This window comes from Nerophis lumbriciformis, linkage group LG01 (genome assembly GCF_033978685.3).
Source record: "Nerophis lumbriciformis linkage group LG01, RoL_Nlum_v2.1, whole genome shotgun sequence".
Lineage (NCBI taxonomy): Eukaryota > Metazoa > Chordata > Actinopteri > Syngnathiformes > Syngnathidae > Nerophis > Nerophis lumbriciformis.
In genome coordinates, this window is record NC_084548.2 from 23,429,819 (window position 1) to 23,451,937 (window position 22,119).

The 22,119-nt window shown below is 39.9% G+C and overlaps 1 protein-coding gene across 1 annotated transcript in view; it reads right to left on the bottom strand.

Annotated features, from left to right (window-relative positions):
- The window catches only part of ddx4 (DEAD (Asp-Glu-Ala-Asp) box polypeptide 4), a 45,149-nt gene that overhangs the window by 4,704 nt on the left and 18,326 nt on the right, over positions 1–22,119 (bottom strand). Inside the window, exons 9-17 of the mRNA XM_061977379.2 lie at positions 19,706–19,738; positions 19,610–19,636; positions 19,501–19,536; positions 19,400–19,438; positions 19,157–19,299; positions 18,930–19,082; positions 11,942–12,096; positions 10,399–10,528; positions 3,992–4,158 (exon numbers count right to left, since the gene is read on the bottom strand). Of these exons, the coding sequence (XP_061833363.1) occupies positions 3,992–4,158; positions 10,399–10,528; positions 11,942–12,096; positions 18,930–19,082; positions 19,157–19,299; positions 19,400–19,438; positions 19,501–19,536; positions 19,610–19,636; positions 19,706–19,738 (883 nt within the window). The remainder of the gene's footprint in view (positions 1–3,991; positions 4,159–10,398; positions 10,529–11,941; positions 12,097–18,929; positions 19,083–19,156; positions 19,300–19,399; positions 19,439–19,500; positions 19,537–19,609; positions 19,637–19,705; positions 19,739–22,119) is intronic.

Genomic DNA, 22,119 nt, shown 5'->3' on the forward strand with positions numbered 1-22,119 from the left:
AAGTTTTCCCGAAGAGATTTGCACGAGTCTGCCATTGAAGCCTGAGGTTGTGGGGAAGACTGGCTCACACATGCACCCCCTAACAGGTAGCATGTGTCACATACCAAGTTATACGACTGTAAGGTGTAGGACTGGAATTAGAGAAAAACTGTAAAAATAGCAGAAAAGTTAGCATGCTAATGTTATAATGCTAGCACAAGACTGGGTTAGAAGAAATACTAAAATGCACTATTTCTTGGTGTAAGCATAGAAAGTAGCAAAAAAAGCTAGCATAAAATGTTAACATGCCAATATAAGAGAAGGTAGCAGAAATGTTAGCATGCTAACATTCTCAGAAGTAGGCCAACAGTTAACCTGCCCAGCTGTTGCCATTTCTACAAAGTAGCATTTAGTTTAAACTTATATCTGTCAGTGGACTCCATATGGAAGCACTAAAAACTACAACATGGCTGACACAATGGGCACAAGAACAAGGGTGTGTTTTAAATGTAGGAAAAAACTTGAGAGGGCGGAGACCCCCTAAAATAAATGTCATCCCCCATCAAGTCATTTTTTGAAGTTGAGAAAATACTTTATACTCACGAAATTAATATATTACAAGTTAACAAAATTACCCGCAGGAGCAAAGAAAACTGCCTAAAAAGGGACACAATACAGTATCAGCTTTCCTTATCCGTCTGTACTTACGTTGTGTTCGCAGGCCACCCCCCACTCCCTCTGCTTAGGCCATGTCTACACTAAGTCGTTTAACCCCTTAAACAAATAAGTATTTAGCCTAAGCCCCGTTTCAGCCACACTAAACCATCGTTTAAGGTCCCCCTCCTCGGACAAATTTTTACACGGGTAAGTCAGCTGTGTAATTCTTGAATCTCCGGCACTTAGCTTTGTATGGACTCATTGATCGTTTACAAAGTGAGAACGGAGAGGAAGTGATGCTAGAAAGAACACATCCACACAGGAAGTGACGTCAGAAAGAACACGCCACATCCAGCTTCATAATAAAGCGGTATCATAACTCGAAGCTAACCGCTGGAAATATGAAGGCGAGTCAACCAGACATGCCCGTGTTTCTCATTCTTCTACATGTACAGACGCTTGTGGAATTCACACATGAATACCTTAAGAGAAAGCGATTGCAGCTGATTGTAGTCACCTGGAGGCGTGTCTAAATGAAACTAAACAATGGATGTCCACTAACTTTTTGCAACTCAACGCAAAGAAAACAGAAATATTGATTATCGGTCCTGCTAGACACCGGCACCTATTTAATAATACCACCATTTGACAACAAAACAATTGCACAAAGTAACTCGGTAAAGAATCTCAGTGTTATCTTCGACCCAAATCTCTCATTTGAGTGACACATTAAGAGTGTTAATAAAACAGTCTTCTTTCATGTACGTAATATCGCTAAAATTTGTTCCATTGTGTCCACCACCGACGCTGAGATCATTATTCATGCGTTCGTTACGTCTCGACTCGATTATTTTTGGGTCTCCCTATGTCTGGCATTAAAAAATAAAAGTTGGGACAAAATGCAGCTGCTAGACTTTTGACAAGAACAAGAAAGTTTGATCATATTACGCTCACCGTATTTCCTTGAATTAGCACCGGGGCGGTAATTAATTTAAAACCTCTTCTCACTCCGGCGCTTACCAAAGGCATGCAGTAAATGCAAGCATGCGCTAATTATTTTAAAACCTCTTTTCACTCCGGCGCTTACCAAAGACATGCGGTAAATTTAGGCCTGCACTTATAAATTTGAGTGCACATTTAATAAAAAAAAACGTTATGGTCTTACCTTTACTTATAAATGAAGTCCATGCGCAGCTCCTTCTGAACAAAAGCATCAATAACTTTTTTATAGAAGTCTTCCTTATCTTTCTTCAGTTTTAAAAGTCTCTCTGTCTCGATGAAGATCTTCCTTTATTACCTCCTGCTTCGATTGAAAGTCCAGTTTAGAAAACTGTTTTATTTTAGATATGTAATCCTCCATGTTAAAAGTGCAAGCAAGAGGAAAAAATAAACGATCGCTGCTAACTGTTGCTGCTTGTTGTCACTTCTGCAGTCGAGTAGTCACAAGAAGGATCACTAGCGCCCTCTACCACCAGGAGGCGGGAGTCATTTAATGACTCATATTTGACACACGCAGCTACGGTATATTAATAAAACATAGCTGCTTACTGTTCTTTTTAGCACATTCAATAGCTTGGACCTTAAATCCTACTGAATAGCTCTTAATCTTCTTCCCTTTATGCGATTTTAAATTACTGAAATCAGCCTCCTCTATTTTGAAAATGATGACAGGTGAAGTGTCACTCGTGACGTGACGAGTGTGACCCGGCGGAAATTCTAGGCATATGCTAATTATTTTGCGAAACGAGTTTGACCCGGAGGTAATTCTAGACATGCGCTAATAAAAATAATATTTTGCGAAACGAGTTTGACACTGCGGTAATTCTAACCCAGCGGTAATGCTAAGCATGCGCTAATTATTTTGCGAAACGAGTTTGACCCGGCGGTAATTCTAGGCAGGCGCATACTATATACCCGGCGGCAATTCAAGGAAATACGGTATACAGGCTCACCTGAACTGGCTTCCTGTCCACTTAAGATGCGACTTTAAGGTTTTCCTACTTACGTATAAAATACTAAACGGTCTAGCTCCATCCTATCTTGCTTATTGTATTGTACCATATGTCCCGGCAAGAAATCTGCGTTCTAAGAACTCCGGCATACTAGTGATTACCAGGGGCCCCCCAAAAATCTGTGGGCTATAAAGCGTTTTCTATTTGGGCTCCAGTACTCTGGAATGGCCTACCTAAGGTAACAGTTAGAGATGCTACCTCAGTAGAAGCATTTAAGTCCCATCTTAAAACTCATTTGTATACTCTGGCCTTTAAATAGACCCCCCTTTTAAATCAGTTGATCTGCCGTCTCTTTTCTGCTCTGCCTACCTCTCCTGCGTGGAGAGGTAATCAGGTGACCACAGACCTTTACACGCACATCCAAAAAATAAATCTAGCTTCACATCAGTGTTTGCTGATGACAAAGAAAAACACAAAGGTCATGAAAACTTCCCACATGCTAAAATACATTGCAGTGTAAAGACAATTTCCATCAAAAAGAAAATATAACAATGTATAATGATGCTTATTATTTTTTGTATTTTATCCCTTGCACGTTCATGTTTTTTCCTTTTGGTTGTTTTTAACTTAATTACCGTTTGAAAATCCATGCATCCATTTTCTACCGTTTGTCTCTTTCGCAACACAAAATGTTGGTATGTTGAAAAGTGGTTTCGATCATGGTTTGATTGTCAAAGAGGTTTGGTAATTTGTGATATTTCTACCTGAATAACTGCTTCTGATATTCTGTACATTCTAGTTATACAAGTTAATGGTATTCATATTGCTGCATGACAGTGTCTTAACCAATATATTAAGTGTAATATATTAAGGACTATCAAAAAGAACATGTTACAAAATATTATATACTCTATTTCAGCCTGCCAGAAAATCCCCCCTAAACATGGAAGTGAAGTTCCACCTCTATGCAAATGCTGCAGCAGGCATTTGCTCCAATGATGAGGGCTCACGGCGATGAAAATGATCTTGTCTTATCGGGAGAACGACTTGACATGGCTTTGGACCTGGGCTTTCGATGATGTACCGTTTTCTTTGTCCAATTCTGTTAATTCCCCCCCCACTTGTACTTGTGGCTCAACAGTAACTGAACAAAGCTACATTTTCCCACGCTATGGAATTAACCAAGTTTCAGACAGATGTTAATCGCGCATCAAAAAAACCTGCACCGTGAAAGGAAATGATAATTAACTCGTTATTGCATTGACAGCAATTATTTTTACAAAAAGTATTTTGATCCAAACAAAACTGACAGTGGATGTGGTAGATAGATCTATGAATGGTTGGATATAACACCCTTGCTCCATTCTCATACATTTATGTCATAATATAGTTCGGAAACAGACCTCTGGATGTCTTCAGGGAAAGTTGCACTGAAGAGCAAAGTTTGGCGGTTTTCTTTAGGTGGCATCCCAGGCGAACCAACCAACCGGCGCATGTCAGGCTCAAAGCCCATGTCCAACATCCTGTCAGCCTCATCCAGTACCAGATACCGCAGCTTGCTCAGGCCTATCTGAAACCAATATGCAACACATTCTTTAGGGTCTCTGCAGATTTCAACAAATTAAATTTAAGACTTTTAAAGCCCACACAATGAATAAAATTTAAGAAACATTTTACATACTTACCGACAAAAAGTACAAAGACCTGAAGGAAAATCGTGGACCTGGATTGAGTGTTAAGTACAGTGGTACCTCAACTTTAACTTACCAGTAATTTGAGATACAAACTGTCTTTTGGCTTTGTGTTATGCTTTAAATTGTGGGCACACCTTGAGTTAAAAGCATTTTCGTTTCTCGTTAGAATATTAATGAATATAGTAATGTGTACGAATTATTATATTGTTACATATACCTGCTTCATTGCGACAAAAATTTTTTTTTGATTTCACAGTTGACGTGCACATTTGAGCGGCTTAGAGATGGACACCCTGCCCTCCAACCACCAAAAATAAAGTTAGTATGGAGGAGGAGAAGCAGACGACCAAACCAGAGAAAGAAATCTTTATTGTTCGTATAACTATTTTTTACATGTTAACAGCTGACCGGGAGAGTCAAGCCCTGCTGCAAAGTCAGTCAAGTCACACAAGTTGCAGCAAGCAGCTTCAAACAATGAAAAATAAGGATCTTATTCAAAATAGCTGTCATCGGTGCAGTCGTGAGCGTCGCAGCATGAATCGAGTGTTGCAGCTTCAACGTCTTTCATGGTATTGTAGATACCGCGGTATTGCGGTTTAAAAATCATAATAATGCTGTGACGTCTAACGGTTTGAAAGGAAAACTTAGAAGTTTTTTCAGGCGATTTTGCATTGAATGGTTTAAAAATAAACTCCGTCTCACATAATCCTCTGTGCAGCGCAAGACATTAAAGTGGGTCCGTGGAATGCATTTAAGGGGAGAAAACGAGGAAGTTTAGAGGGAAAGTGTGATTGGAGGAGATAAGAGGAATTGTTTTTCAAAGGCCATCCAACTTTTTGAGTCATGTTGCGAACAGACAAACCCTGGCGAAGACATAACCTCTTTGGTGGAGGTCTGCGTATGCTACCTTCCTCTCGAGCTTTACCAAGGCGACAAAGCGGGTCATGGTGCACCGCCGTAGAGGGAAAGCTTACGGTAGAGGCACGGATGCTGTACACTACGGAAATATGAGAAGCACCTTGATAAAACATCACCCGGAAAATATATTTTAAGCCAGCAAAATTTAGCATATATTTTTGAGGTATTTACATTAAAAGCTAAATTGTCAGATTTTTGCTTGAAAAAGTGGATGCTTTAGCCCAATTATTTGCACTTAAAAATACAGGTTTGTAGTAATAAATATTGTTAGAACATTTGAGCATTATGTTTGAGTTCAAGCACAGTAAGTGTGTTTATCCTAAACATTGCTGCCACTTCAATTCACACACTATGGTATTTTTCACAAATCTTTTTTTTTTTGGACAATACCACAAATTCGTAGTATGGGCTAAAAACCTCAATAATATCGCACAGTGAGATTTTCATATCGTTACAACCCTAACGTACAGTGAAAGTAGCAGCATTTAAACATAAAATATGTCCTCCAACTGTGTTTAAAGCCAGTAAACCAGGGTTGTTCATAATTCTATGGAAATGACAACGCACAACCATGACGTCATCTGACGAGGACAAGCTATTACACTCCGTATGAGCAGTCCACACGCACACGCTGAGGACAGAGTATTAAATCTCTTCACCCTTGCCAGCATTTTTAAAAGTGTGCGTTTTTAAAGGACAAACGTATGCGTTTATGTATGGACAAAAGGCCGAAATGTATGCATTTTAAAGTATCCATGTTTGTGTGGACATGACCTTGGTCATGGAACACAATCTGCTCATAAGTTGAGGTATCACTGTAAATTAATTAATTCACTGATTTTTCACATTGGAAAACAAAATGTATAACCTAACTAAAAACACAAGAAGCCTTTCCAGTGTAAACTATCATTTGTTTGGAAATAATTATTGGCACCGTAATGGCCCTTTTTCTGACTTGCAATGGAATTCCAATGCCTTCATGCCCAATATTTCAAAGTTTTTTTGCAAAACGTGCATTTAAATTTTTTTTTTGCCTGTCATTCACAATTACCATGAGAAGACAAAAACGCACATGTCCTATCGCATTGTCTTGTGCATTACAAACTTAAAAGCGATTCAGCTGCTAATTCCGTAGCCTAATGAGTGTCCCTGTGAGCAGCCTTACTACGCTAGAAAAACTTTAAAGTGGAACTGCACTTTTTTGGTGGAATTTTGCCGATTTGTTACAATCATTATGAAAGACATGACGACGGATTTGTTTTTTTTAATGCATTCTAACTTGTAAATAAAAGTCTGATTACGGCGGAGCAAATGGAAGCTCCTTTTTCTGCTCATAAAATCAAATTAAAAAAAACATTAAAAAAGCGCCAACAATACTCCATTTACATTTCGTGATTTGAATATTAACGACCGCATTTTCCTGACAAAAGGGGATGAATTAGCGTTATAAGAATCATTTTCCCAAACAAATATTCCTTCTCACAATGACAGCATTTGACTTACATTTATATCTATTTTCCTGATATACTGCCGTTGTATTGGCCAATTATGTGACTGTCAGTGGTTACGTGAACACGGAAATCAAATGCCTTACTTTTTTTATTGAATTCAGTAATTGTTGATTAGGCATACAGGCGCTCTGTGTAGAATAAAAAAAAAAGAGCAACCATGATGAGTTTACAAACTTCTAGTAGACGCCCCCCCAACTCATTCACTCCTTGTCCATTTCACCATTACAAGTTCCGAAATTTGCATGTATGTTGCGCGGCATATTAATCGTTTTCCGATTATTATATTTTCATGATCTTGAGAAGCCACAACCGAAATCCGATTGATTGTCCAGCCCTTCTCTCGCGTCATGCATCTTGCATGACTGACGTCGGCTAGCTTCTTCCCCTTCGAAGGCTCCGACCGAACTTTTTTCCCCAAAAAATTCTAGCTTCGGGTCAGCAGTGACGCAGAGCCGTGATTGGTCAGCCTATTAGTGCATAATTTCCGGGTTACCCTTCCCACTTATCCTTTGCCTTGATTCGTTTAGGAATCGGACAGCCTACCTTCGTATACATCTTCTTTGGTTTCTGAGCAAGATGGACAATGAAAGGGACCAGTTTCAGATGATTAGTTCTAGCTCAATAATATGGATGTCGCATTAGTCCACTTTGTTCACTACAACTACTACACACAGGAAGCTAATAGCGAGTTAACAAGAGTTGTGGTTTCTTAATCAGTAAAACATTGCCCTCTAGTGTTTTGGAGGGCAATTGAAAGTCACTCGTCAGCTGCCGAGGAGGAGCTATTAACAAATCAAGACGCCTACAGAAGGGATGCAAGCTACGTGGCGCAAAAGTATATTTAAGCCTGTACCACCTGCCCTAAATTGTGAAAAAAACAGGGAGCGCAGACAGAGTAATTGTGTAAAATGAAAAAGGAATACTGCAAGGAACAGTGTACAGCACACATTTATAGGACATGTATTTGACCGAATATAATAACATTGCATCCAATTTTGGGATGTAATTATTGGCATGTTCAGTCATTCTGTGTGCATGGTTGTCTACATTTTGGGAAACCCTGCTTTTTTCACTGCCAGGGATTGGCTTTTGATGATTGTCTCTGTAAACAACCATAACTTTTATTTTGACTGTTAGCTTCACGTCGCAGGAAAGCGATGACGGCCAAGAAAAAAAGGGGAGTGTTAATGCTAAGCAAGTCACCGCAACTCAGTTTGAATGTGCACACCATGCTACGGCTTTACAGGGTGAGACCGTACGGCGTGCATTGGTTCCTTCGGCGCAAGATAATTTCCAGGTTCCAGGGAAAGAGTGGGTGTGTACCGAGAAAACGGTGAGCCGTGTGGGAGTAGGGTTGCGTAAAATAACCGGTATTAATTATAATACCGGTATATTTTACAAAAAGGTATATATTTGACACAATACTGCCACACCGGTAACTCTTACTCATTCTCACATGAGTCCATTCAGGGCCTGTCCCCCACAGTAACACCTAGATTTCGTTTTGCTGCCGGTTTGAAAAATAAATGCGTCTGAACAGTATCGTATCAATAACAAGTCACGTCCAGGCGGAAATGATCACTTGGTGAAAATGACGGATACATTACCTCGGCCCAATTGGCGTAAGCAGACAGAGCAGTGGAGATCCTCCATGTGTCAATAATGACATAGTAACATAGTTCCTTAAACATTTGCCCGTTTTCTGCTCATTTGTCAACTATTTATTTTGCAACCGTCTATTTTGATGAAGAATTATGACACCTGCCGACACTGACGACAATCTGGTCGGATGACTGCAACTGGAGAGCTCAGACTACAGTTGCATCGCATACATATCTGATTTAAATCTACCGTATTTTCCGCACCATTAGCCGCACCTAAAAACCACAAATTTACTCAAAAGCTGACAGTGCGGCTTTTAACCCGGTGCGCTTTATATATGGATAAATATTAAGATTCATTTTCATAAAGTTTCGATCTCGCAACTTCGGTAAACAGCCACCATCTTTTTTCCCGGTAGAACAGGAAGCGCTTCTTCTACGCAAGCAACCGCCAAGGTAAGCACCCGCCCCCATAGAACAGGAAGCGCTTCTTCTTCTACTGTAAGCAACCACCCGCCCGCGTAGAAGAAGAAAAAGCGCGCGGATATTACCGTACGTTTCATTTCCTGTTTACATCTGTAAAGACCACAAAATGGCTCCTACTAAGCGACAAGGATCCGTTTCATGAAAAGACGCAATCTCTCCATCCTCACACGGATTACTATTTCACAGCAACTGATATTCCTGTGAACCGCACTGTGGATACTGTGGATACAACGGGAGCACGTACGGTGAATATTCGCACCACAAGGAATGAGAAGTCGTCCTTCACTGTGGTTCTAGCTTGCCATGCTAATGGCCTGAAACTTCCACCCATGGTGATATTCAAAAGGAAGACCTTGCCAAAAGAGACCTTTCCAGCCGGCGTCATCATAAAAGCTAACTCGAAGGGATGGATGGATGAAGAAAAGATGAGCGAGTGGTTAAGGGAAGTTTACGCGAAGAGGCCGGGTGGCTTTTTTCACACAGCTCCGTCCATGTTGATATACGACTCTATGCGCACCCACATCACAGATGGTGTCAAAAAACAAGTGAAGCACACAAATACAACACTCGCCGTCATTCCGGGTGGATTAACCAAAGAACTCCAACCGCTGGATATTGGTGTCAACAGGGCATTCAAATCACGACTGCGAACGGCGTGGGAACAATGGATGACCGAAGGCGAACACACTTTCACTAAGACAGGCAGACAGCGCCGGACGACATACGCCAACATTTGCCAGTGGATCGTAAATGCCTGGGCAGATATTTCGGTCACAACTGTGGTCCGAGCTTTCCGGAAGGCAGGATTCACAGAACTGCTGGACAACAGCGACACTGACTCCGATGACTTCGGCGAGACGGAACCGGCCATTTTGGATCCCACATTTGCCCAACTTTTCAATTCGGACACCGAAGACGAAGAATTCGAAGGATTTACGAATGAAGAATAACTTCAGAAAGTGAGTGCTATGTTTATTTTGTGTGTTGTGACATTAACGTTCGAGCAACATTATGTTGCTATTGCTCTGCACTATTTTGAATTTTACTATGTTTGTGATTGCACATTTGCGTACATTTTGGGACAGAGTTGTTAGAACGCTGGTTTTTAATATATTATTAAAGTTTGACTGACCTATCTGACTGTTTTTTTGACATTCCCTTTAGCGCAGCATAGGCGCGGCTTATAGTCCGGGGCGGCTTATAGGTGGACAAAGTTTTGAAATATGCCATTCATTGAAGGTGCGGCTAATAACCCGGGGCGGCTTATAGTGCGGAAAATACGGTACATACATACTGTAAGGGGCCTGGATCGGATTTGATACATTTGGGATTGCACATTGACATGATAAAATCCGATACAGGTCACATGTGGGCAAAAAAAAAATCCAAATTGAACTGCAGGCCAAAGAGTGTAGAAGACTAACATTTCTGTTAAAAAACATCCTACAAAAACTATGGCGTATGAACACCAAGGTACCACTTTACTTTAAATTACTAAAAATGTAATTTTCATTGTCATCCATTTTGATTGAAAATTTGTAGCAGGGTTTTTGACCATCACTTAAGGACATAAAAGAAAATATTAATTGAACTGGCTTACCTTTCCTCTTCCAATAACATCCAACATTCTTCCTGGTGTTCCACATAGTATGTTGCATCCCTTACAAATTTCTCTGATCTGAAACCCAGTGTTCACTCCACCGTAGACCACCACTGGACGCACACATGTTCTACAAAGAAAAAAAGATTTAATCAGAGCATTTTAGCAGTCCAAAATAAAGCGAATCCTCAATAATTTGTGCACGTTCCGTGTGTGAACTAACAAAACGCAGATGAATTTGCACTAAAAACGGTTCAACCTCCTCCGTTTGCAATACATACAAACTTTTGATACTGTAGATGGCCAACAAAAAAAAAAACAGTTTGGAATAATTTGTTGAGCTATTTATGTAGTTATTTTGGTGGTTTATTGGAAACTAAGGCAAGTTCATAGAATTTGCGATAATATAATTAACAATGAGGGATGAATCATTTTGAGTGCAACTATTAAAATTAAGCACCCTTTTTACCTATTTTCATTGTACTGTAGCACTTGCCACTGGTAATTCTTGACCAATATATATTTCCTGGTAGGGCTGAGTGGCAGGGATCACAGCAGCTACTGGCAGAGCTGTGTGACATTCTGGTTTCAGCGACTGCTTTCTTTCAGGAGCAGCCTACAGATGGACCAATTATCGTCGGAAATATTTGGCCTCTTTTCATCTGTGCGTTTTTTTTCCATTAACAGAGCATTATCTTATTTGTGTATAAACACAGATTAATCACACAACTTATTTTGACCACAGCAGGTTGCTGTACAGTCAGTGATTAAGTGAACGCATACATCAATGGAGAGATGAGGAAATTCTGATCGCTGTGCTAGGTGGAAAATTTCACTTCAAACTACACTCAGATGGGGCTTTAGAACTTAGCAAGCTTTGTGCATACATGTAAAACATTTTTAAAATGTTACTATTTGACATGCTGACAATAAAATTGCATTGTGTGTCGAAATATTAGGGATCTTTTTGAAGTTAATTTAAATTATTCACACGATTAATTTACTGTGATTAATCAAAATGCAAAAGTATGATTAATTTGATTAAAAATTTAATTGACAGCACTATTGAAAACACAAATTTTCACAAAACGATGTAGTCCAAAAGCCTGACGAGTACTGAGTGGGAAGGATGATCTTGCCAGCATTTTTACCATTGGGTAAGTAAGCTATGTTAAATAGTGTGGCCACATTACAGCTCTAATTAGCACTTGCCAATGGATTGAATAAAATTGATAGTGAAAACAAAAACAAACCAAGTCAGTCTCGTCCTATACAAAACAAGACAGTTGGTTCAAAGAAAATGGGTTTTATGTTCCCATCCAAATCCTAACACAAAAGACTACCTATCCACTTTTTGCATTGTGTACATCTTTACTTGCGCTTGCCGTACCACTAAGGTCGATATCCCAATGGAATGGAGGAAAAAGTGTGGACACAAAATTTAACTGTACTGCTTACTAAAAACAGGACCTAGGTTCACTTTAAGTATAACTTTATCGTTTTGTTGCCGATTTGCACAGAAAGAAAGAAAATTTAAAAATACCCGTAAGCAAATTTCCTGGCCTCCAGGTAAATCTGGTTGATGAGCTCCCTGGTGGGGGCAACAATGATTGCCTCAGGCTCCTGTATCTCACTGAAACTGCTGGCTGCGACACCGTCAGCCATGAGCTTCTGCAGAATTGGAAGTAGGAATGCAGCCTATGGAACACAAGCATTAGGATGTGTGTAACTAAGCAGTACATACTACAGAAGATCATTGGAATGTATTGCCACAATTAGGAATGGGTATTGTCTACAATTTAACCAATACTTTCAATACTTCAATAAAAAAAATAACTGGCAAATTCAACAATATTGACTAAAATACACAACAAATTGTCATAATTATCCCAGCAAAACCAGCAACAATAAAAAAATAAAATAAGTGTTGTAATGTCTGGAATTATGCTCCTCGGTTGCTGTGACTGGGATTGGTGTATTAGAAAAGATATGTTGTTGTGGCGAAGTGTGTTTGGCGTTGAAACTGAGCACTGCTAATGGCATGTTTGGGTCAGCAATTAAGTTTAAAAAGAGCATCAGACTTTGCCTCTGTCGGGGCTAGAGGTGTGCCAATACATCTATTAACAGATGCATCAAGATGACAAACATGACAAATACTGATTAAGCCTGAGAGGATCAATTTTGCTCAACATATATCATGTCCCAAAAATTATTGCAGATGATCAATTTTATTGTCAGTCGTATTTTGTGACCAAGTTAAGCACTTGTGTAATCATAATATATAATGTAAGTAAAACAGATATAAACTTGCATTTCTTATTATCGGTACTGTATTATTGTTTACCATTGTACTGTAATTGAAATGTAAATAACGTTGGAAAAACTGTTGGCTTTTTTGGTGCCATCACGGCATTCTCATCCTTAAGTCCATGTTAATGGGTTCAAATTGTTCTCCCGGTTTGAAACTGAAATATTGCCACGACCAGACACGGCTTTGTAATCATATTTTCTCTCCTAATTTTACCTTGCATAACTTCTCACTAGCAAGTAGGGGAGGCAATGTCCATGCATCCTGTGGGTGTAAGCTAGCGGTGCCGCTCTGCGCCCACCAAGACAAAGATTGTAGATGACTAAAAAGAGGGCTCACTGCATTCATTTGATTCTGCTGCAAAAACAACACGCTCAGGTGCTGAGAGCGATGCACAGTGTGAGATCCTTTTTCTGCCTGTTTGAAGCGAGAGACTAAGAAAAACTCACACCGACATACCAATTTATTGACGCCAGCAAGTTATCTTCATTGTCATTTATTATTCAATTAATTGACTTATTGACTATTGGCTAGGGGTGTAACAAAACACAAAAATTTCGGTTCGGTAAGTACCTCAGTTTAGAGGTACGTACGTACTGTACTGAAAATGAGCAGGTCATTTTCAGTACAGTAAGAAAACAACAAAATATACATTTTTTGGTTATTTATTTACCAAATTTGTAAACAATGGCATAACATACATATACCGTACACACAGGGTCCATTACCAGGGTTAACGTGGTCAACATATATAAAATAAAAACTAAAGATAAGGCTCAGAATGGTTTCTTTACAAAACCTTTCTACATATAAAGTGCTTTTTTTGATTGATTGATTGAGACTTTTATTAGTAGATTGCACAGTACAGTACATATTCCGTACAATTGACCATTAAATGGTAACACCCAGATACGTTTTTCAACTTGTTTAAATCGGGGTCCACGTTAATCAAAATTAAACTGCATCAAGTTGTTGCTCAGATTAAATAAAATGACAAAACTTTTCTTCTCAAATCAACTCAGCCTCAGATTAACTTTTCTTCCCCCCCCCAGCCTTGCTAACTTGGCAGTAAGAGGATATATGGGCTTATTGTTCTACCACCATAGAAGTGGGTCAAAATCTAGTTTTTAATGCAATATGGTCTTAAATCTGCTTTAGCCCTGCCTGACTCGCAGAGGAGAGGCTGCTTGAATGCGGTGGTGACACTTCAAATGGGTTAGCATGTTTGACGTGTTGTCAGAAGCAGCTGCTGAACAATGTCGGCAAACCTCCGTCCTCCATTGTTGTATCGCGCAGCCAAAGTGTTCCCCAAGAGATCTTAACAAGGCAAGAGGGTCTTCCAGCTCTGGCTTTTACATGTTGTCCGAGCCCGGTCGCTGCTAGCATGCCGTGTGTTGTGCCTCGGTGTGCATTGTTTACACAACGTGCGGTACGCTACTTAATATGTCCGTGTGGAAACTCGTTCGGTACACCTCCGAACCCCCCGTACCAAAACGGTTCAATACAAATACACGTACCGTTACACCCCTACTATTGGCCCAAGCCTTCGAGTAACAAATGTTTGTAAATGTAGTTTTTATATTACAGATTAACCAAAGAAACAACCACAGCACCCAGATGTTGGTCAGTAAAAAAAAGGGCCCTGGACAGTTTTAAAGTACCAGTAGTAGAGAAAAACAAGTTGACTTTACAGTATATGCTTAATTGTGTTTTGTTGCATCCATTTAAACATATCAAATTGTATTTACAATCCGCAAAGTATGTGAAAATACTGTCTAAACATCCTAAAATGCCACAATTTCAGACTGCCATTTTGAAAATTCCGCTGCAAATGTCTTTGGCAATGTCTGTGAGTCGGGGTTGGATGACGCCAGGATGTGAATGCTTGATACTCTTGACAATATCAGCAAATCAGTCGTATGTCCAAACAGTAAGATATGAACATCCAATCAGTCGTCATCAGAGCGAGAGCAAACATTGTACAGCAAGTGATCATTTTATTATGTTCGTAGATTGTATTTCTTGTTTAGAAATTAGCAATACTGCTACTGTATAGTGTTTCACCAAAGCTGGATTGGTTTAGCACACATCTTCTAAAACTTGTTGCTCACCTTCCCCTTATATTCAAGATCAAAAATATAAGGTTCTGGATCATACATTTTCCCCAAAATAATCATTGTAGGCTCTCACAAATTCAGCATTTGCAATGTTGGTGATGGGAAGGGATCTGTGGTTCACACTTCTACGTCACGTGGCTGGCTTGCTCATTGTCTCTCAAAATGGCTCGGGAATCTGCATAAGATTGATACTACTTTGATCAAATTTTTGGTGTCCTAAATTTTACTGACAGTGAGCAAATTGTAAAGGATTTTGTTTAGAAGTACTTATTTTTTAATAAGACATCTAATTTGTATGTAGAATAATGTGGATAATTTTGGTGAAAACTTAAAAATAAGCCTTAGTCACTATAGGGCTGATTTACTAAGATCCAAAAGATGAGTTAACTTTTTTGAGGATGTGCATTTTCAAAACCGATAAAAACATGTCCACTACAGAGGACACTGTTTCTTTGAAAGTAGAAGTTGAGACAGTAGATCATCCTGCACAATTCTATGCACTTTAAAATACTTGTTTTTAGTAATACATATAATTAGAACATTTGACCATTATGTTTAATTTCAAATATAAAAGTGTGTTGATCCTAAACATTCCAGCCTCTTCATTTTACACACTATGCATTATTAAGTCTTTTTTTTTTTTTTTGGACTTGCACCACAATAATATCGTATCATGGCCCTAATAGCGTGTTATCGTAAAGTGAGATTTTGATATCGTTATATCCCTAAAAATTACAAGAGGAAATTGCTGAATAGACGATACAGCGAATATATTTATTTATAACCGTCAAAAATGTTGCGCGTAGAACGGAGGATTCTCGTCTGTCGCCTCTTTGCAGAGCGAGCACTGATCCTGCGACCGTGTGTGAAACTGTGTCAGTTTGCACATACTGACACGTGCTACATAAAATGCAAAATAGTGCTTGCAAAAAAAAGATGATATATTATATTGCACTTGCTAAATAATTGTGGGAATGCCCAAGCAGTCGCACAGAAGATTCTACACCACAATACGATTTACTATTCTGCCACAAAAATTTGGCGCACTCCACAGCTCACAATTTTCATCCAAGCGAAACCGTTCCAGTATCAAAATGTTCGGCTTGACCAGGAATTGTGAGTTCCCCAGAAATATTTTTTTTAAATATCCCACATTACCTGGAATTCCCGCTTTTCCGGGTCATTTTCCCCATTGAACTTTCACAATTCCCAGATTTCTCAACCAATTCGAACCGTTGCACCATCCACACACTCATCCCACCTTGGACAATCAAACTTCCATTTTCCAAGTTCAAAATCATTCCAGGAATTCCAAGAATTCCAGGTTTTCCAAAGCCCTATTATCACTTCTTCCTAGCAAGTTTTCACAGTCCACTTATTTCAGCCATTTAGGACCATTCCACGTTCAAAACATTCTTTAACTGGGACAACAAATCTACAATTTTTCTTTGTACAAATTCCCGGTTTTCCTGAAATTCTGAAATACCCAGTTGAATTCAAACTGTTACTACATCAGTCCTTCTCATATAATGGGCGGGCCCCCCTTGGGGGTTACGGTTTGAACAATTTTTTTTTCCCGTACCAGAATATAATGAAGCGTATGTTGCACTTGGCTTCCCTGTAACCATGGTGGGAAACGAGGAAAGGCCGGTGTTCTGTCCTTAATGTTAAAGCTTGCAATGTTATGCAGAGGTATAGTTATAACAATTTTATGGATAAATTATACCATTTATAGTCACGATGTAGGGGGGGGGGGGGATATTTTCTACTTCCTAGGGGGGTTTAAAAGAAAATATTTGAAAAGCACTGTACTACAGCTTCAAAAGCCTTGTCCCCAATGGGCTTAAGCCATGTCCTGGGCGAGAGCAGACGGTGCTGTTGGACTGACCGAATGTGATCTATGGAACAAGTGGATGGTTTTAAAGTATGGATATTCTTCTCAACCTCCTGCTGCGTTGTGGGTAAGATGTTGTGTAGCGGGTGTTGTCAGGATGTCAAGAATGAAAATGTGTAGAGATGTGAGAGATGAGCAGATATTGTCAATTTTGGATGTAAAATAGTCAAGGAAATGGCTGCAGTTTATTGTAGTAGATGTGTGATATGAGGGTAATTGTGGTTTGAGATGGTTTACAGTGGAGTATAGTTTTCTAGAACTGCCTGGCTTGTTGTTAATTGTTGAGTAGTAGACAGACCTCGTTTTTTAAAGAGCTTTGGCATATGAATGTTGATGTTCCCGGAAGGTCAATTTATGCACCGTCAAGCTAGATGTTTTTGTGGGCACGCTCCAGGGTATGGCTTGACCTTTTCATAACCCTGAGCTGGTCTGTGTACCAGGGAGCTGGGCAGGTGAAGGTGACAGTCCGGGTTTTTTGTGGCGCATGAATGTCTAGGATGAAGCCCAAATGTGTCGTCTTAGTTAGGTCACTCACACAAGTGGTGAAAAGTCTGTTTTTGAATCCAGTTTGTTTAGTGAACGAAGGACTATAATCCACTCTGGGGTTTCTGTTACGCCGAAGATTATCAGTACCTGGTGTGGCGCTGCTCTGACCAGATCCCCTGTGGATGTAGTAGAGCCCTGTTGTAGAGGAGTACCTGGATCTGCGTTAAGCCCTCGGTCATCATGATGGAGACTCACCGGAGCCAGCGGTTAGCCACGGACCCCGTGAGGATAATCCACAGCCTCCACAGTTATACTAGTCCATACGCCGAAACCCAGTTTCCCAAAGGAAGTGACACAGGACCAGACCAGTGCGACCAACTGTGATGACTGATGTTCCGACACAAGCATTAGGAATAGGCCGCTCTACACCAGCCAAGTAAGGGTCGCATTCGTCACATCAATAGCATATCGAAGTTCCATAAACTGCCACCCTAAAGCGTAGTTTCAGGCATATAGTGATACAAAGTGTCAGGGTAGAACGGATTTTGCGGTAAAGCTGAGAAGCGGCGAACAGTCAGCGCAAGCATCTCCTCTCCGCCCCATCTCGGGGAAACCCTGCTTTATGTATTACAATTTATGTAATGAGCAAATTTTTGTTCTGGGAAATGTGTTGGATCGTATGGTCTTTGTTCTAAATTAAGGATATTTATTTAATAGACGGTTACATTTGCATAATTCCGCATATCGGTAAGGAAATATGAAGAAGCAGAGTTTATATTTAATTATTTCTCGTCTTGTCTTTTACTGATAATACACTCACACCATAACTTACAAGTTTCAGTTAAGTTCACTATTTGTGTGAAAGAAAGGAAGGTGTTGGGGTAAGAATTAACTAAATCATACTAATAAATTTAAAAAACAATCACATCTTATGTTGCAATGTTTTATTAGCGCCGCAGTCGCTGAACATGAAAAACTAGTTTTGTGATTCCAGAGGAAATAAACTACTTAACTATTTTCACTCTACGCTTTCCTGTTCTTCATGAGTAATTATTCTGTTGCCCACTTTTTCTGTCCACTTCTCCACCCGTCCACCACCGCAAATATCAAGAGTGTGGGAGAGCACAACTGGTAAGAGGCGACATACTGCTTTTCTATCCTTTTTAACAGTCTCTTATCTCTGTCCTCCCTCTGCACCAGTCTCACTAATTTTATCCTTATTTCCGTGGATATCACTTTCTGCCATGTCACTCAGCTCTAGTTTGTCTCTGCAATTCGAATAGCCATTATTACCGACTGGAATGCACAGAATTTATTGGCTGAGCAGTGCCATGTGGGCTGATTTAACTTGTGTGCAATTGGTCAGTGTATTTCTTGAGCTGATGAGCAAGTACCATACAGTCTGTAAAAGCTGTGCCAGTTAAAATGGAAGAGCACTGTCAAAACTTAATACATTGACTATACGTCCTGGTTCATACGCAATGGCATCTGGGTCCGAACTCGGACCCACATTTAGTGATCCCTGACTTACAAGATGTTACTCATACAATATCACCTAGCACTTGGTGGGCGAATTTGGATTAAAAATGAGCCAAATACCTCATTCTCCCTGTTCTGTGTACGACTGATTATGATGGCACCAGTGTCATTATGGAAACAAATCTTGGGTACCCATTCCTGGTTATAGTGTCACAAAGCTGTGCGCTAATAAGAAAAGATTCCTCACCGTTTTTCCAGACCCAGTCTGGGCACAGGCCATGAGATCTCGACCAGCAGAGATGATAGGGATGCCATGCTTCTGAACTGGAGTTGGCTTTGAATAGCCGGATTTACTTACATTTTTTCTCAAAGACTCACAAAAGTATGCCTCGTCAAACGTCTACATGGGGACAAGATAATTCATAACAAAATTAACTACAAAAAAAACCCAACTTACTTGGAGAGAGCTCTCACCATTATAGCAGGTGGTGCATTGGTCCCACTCACATCTACCATGATGTCATCGTATTTATTAAAATTAATGCCTTGCTGATAGTGTGCAAATACAGAGTCCTCATCTTCAGGAAGGGCTGGAGGAACATAGGTGACTTTTGGTCCTGTAGGCCAAAAATAAAGATAGGTATTGTGTCTTGGGGTTTTCCAAGCTCAAGCCTATTGTATAAAGTATTTTTAATATCAAATTACCCCTCAACTTACGTTCACTATTATCCTGGTTTACTTGATCATTAGCATCCCCTGTATTAAGATACAAAAGTCAGGTACATCCATGGCATGATTGAAATTAGCAAAAGCATCACCTTTAGGGAAGACTTCCTCATTCTTTCCACGGTATCCTGCAGGTGTAAGACAACATTGTAATATCAAATTATAACATTAAAAAAAGCTCTTCATGGATTTGTCATTTACCTCCTCCAAAGCCACCCCGGCCACCACCTTAAAATTGTAAAAGAGTTACTCTACCTTTAAATTTTTTAATGAAACACTTCAATAATCAGCATATACCTTCTGTGTGGCCGCCTCTTCTTCCTCTAAAGCCTGTTCAGAACATGCCAAATCAGTTCAGAATAATCAAGTCTTCTGAATCTTAAACAGTCTAAAATGGTGGTTGTTGCTACAGTAGATTAACATTTCGTTATGGCGGAAAATCTACACATATATTTTGCAGGCTACTACTTAGTCAAATCACTGTCATAATAACAACCATTAGTTTTCCCCTCTAAACAGTAAATTGTTAGTATAACAATCATATACTGATGAATGCGGTTCAAATTAATTGTAGGTTTTAACCAGAGTAATTTTCTCAAATGTCATAAAATTTGCTGCAACAAAGTGTTCAAATTCTGCAAGCTATACCGACTGATCCATTTCATGTCTCATGCTTCTGTTCGTACAGAAATACCTTGGGCTAGTAAGCAATTATCAGTGCTTCTCAAATATTTTCTGTTACACCCCCCGTAGGAAAAAGAAAATATTTTTCACCCCCCACTTGCCACCGTGACTATAAATACTATAATTTGTCTCTAAAATTGTTATACCCATACCTCTGCATAAAATTGTAAGGTATTTCCTCGTCTCCCACTGTGGAACCAAACGCTCCATATGCTTCATAATATTCTGGTATGGCAAAAAAAAAAAAGCCTGTTCCCCGAGGTCACCGAAGGGGGGCCCATCCCACTATTTGAGAAGGACTGAGTTACATTAACAGAGGCTCCCGTCAAAAATCAATCAACAGTATCACATCCAAAGACAGTATCTCAACAATATAGACCAGCAACTACTCGACATCCTTATCCCACTTCTACAACAAACTAGGCCTGGGCCGATAAATTAATTAATCAAAAGATTGGAAAATGAACACGATAACTTTGCAGTATGATTGTATGGTACCACGGTACTAAGGAATTAAAAAATGTATTATAGGCCTTTGTGGACAAAAACATTAAAATGGGTGTTACCCCAGATTAAATCTAGGAGGCATGCTAGCATTTTAGCTGGCCGCCGCCGTTTTGGAGCTAGAGGACGACAAATACCAGAGGCGTGAGATGGGAGAGGGAATTAAAAACCTATACAGGTTATGAGAAAAAAGTCTTGAAGAATAAATTGACTAGTTTTACAACGCATATCTGGTGGAGAACTTGTACTCTACCTGTCAGAACGCAGACACAGGGAAAAGCTCCCGACAGGCAGAGCATGATGTCCTTGCAACAGACCGTGTAGTGCAGTGGTTCCCAACCTTTTTGTAGCTGCGGACCGGTCAACGCTTGAACATTTGTTTTGGGAGACTGTGCTTACGGACTGTATCCCTGCAGACTGTATTGATCTATATTGATATATAATGTATGAAATTGTGTTTTTTATGGTGATTTAATAAAAAATAAATATCTTTATTTTTATTTCTTTTGCGGCCCAGTACCAATTGGTCCGCGGGCCGGTACCGGTGGTTGGGGACTAAAGTTAAAGTTAAAGTACCAATGATTGTCACACACACACTAGGTGTGGCGAGATTATTCTCTGCATTTGACCCATCACCCTTGATCACCCCCTGGGAGGTGAGGGGAGCAGTGGGCAGCAGCGGTGGCCGCGCCCGGGAATCATTTTGGTGATTTAACCCCCAATTCCAACCCTTGATGCTGAGTGCCAAGCAGGGAGGTAATGGGTCCCATTTTTATAGTCTTTGGTATGACTCGGCCGGGGTTTGAACTCACAACCTACCGATCTCAGGGCGGACACTCTAACCACTAGGCCACTACTGGTGTAGTGAACAAATACTGGTGTAGTGAACAAACACTTCGTTCAAGATTTCAAGTTTTATGAAAGTGGTGATAAAGCTGGTAAACTATTAGCTCGTCAACTATGCCAGATATCAGCATCCCATTATATTCTGCAGATTCTTCCCTATTCAAGCTTAGTTACAGATAATCGCGAGATCAATAATGTATTTAGGAATTTCCTCTGTAGAAGAAACATTGAAGACGAGAACAATGATCCATGGACCTCAAGTAGAAATTGAAAGTGCACATTAAATCAAGCATTTTAAACAAAGTAATATGGCAGACACCAAATAACAGATAAACAATTAAAACAAATGTAAGACTTGTGCAAAATGGCACCTGATGGCAATAAGACTTAACTATAACTAGATTGGTCATATCTAGTCTGGGCTTGATGTGACCAATCTAAGTCTATGAACACGAACTGATGAAGCCTACTCCGATGAGAGGCAAATCGTCTTCTTAGACAAAGCAAACAGTCCAGTTGTGACTCGGGATGATGTTCGAAACCGGTTCTCTCGGTTGTTCGATAAGAAAAGAACCGATTCCATGGACTCGAATCCCTTTTTGAGAACCGGTTCCCGTTATCCAGGCCACTATAGTAAAGAAAAAGAATTGGTTCTTTATTCGAATCCCTGGGAACAA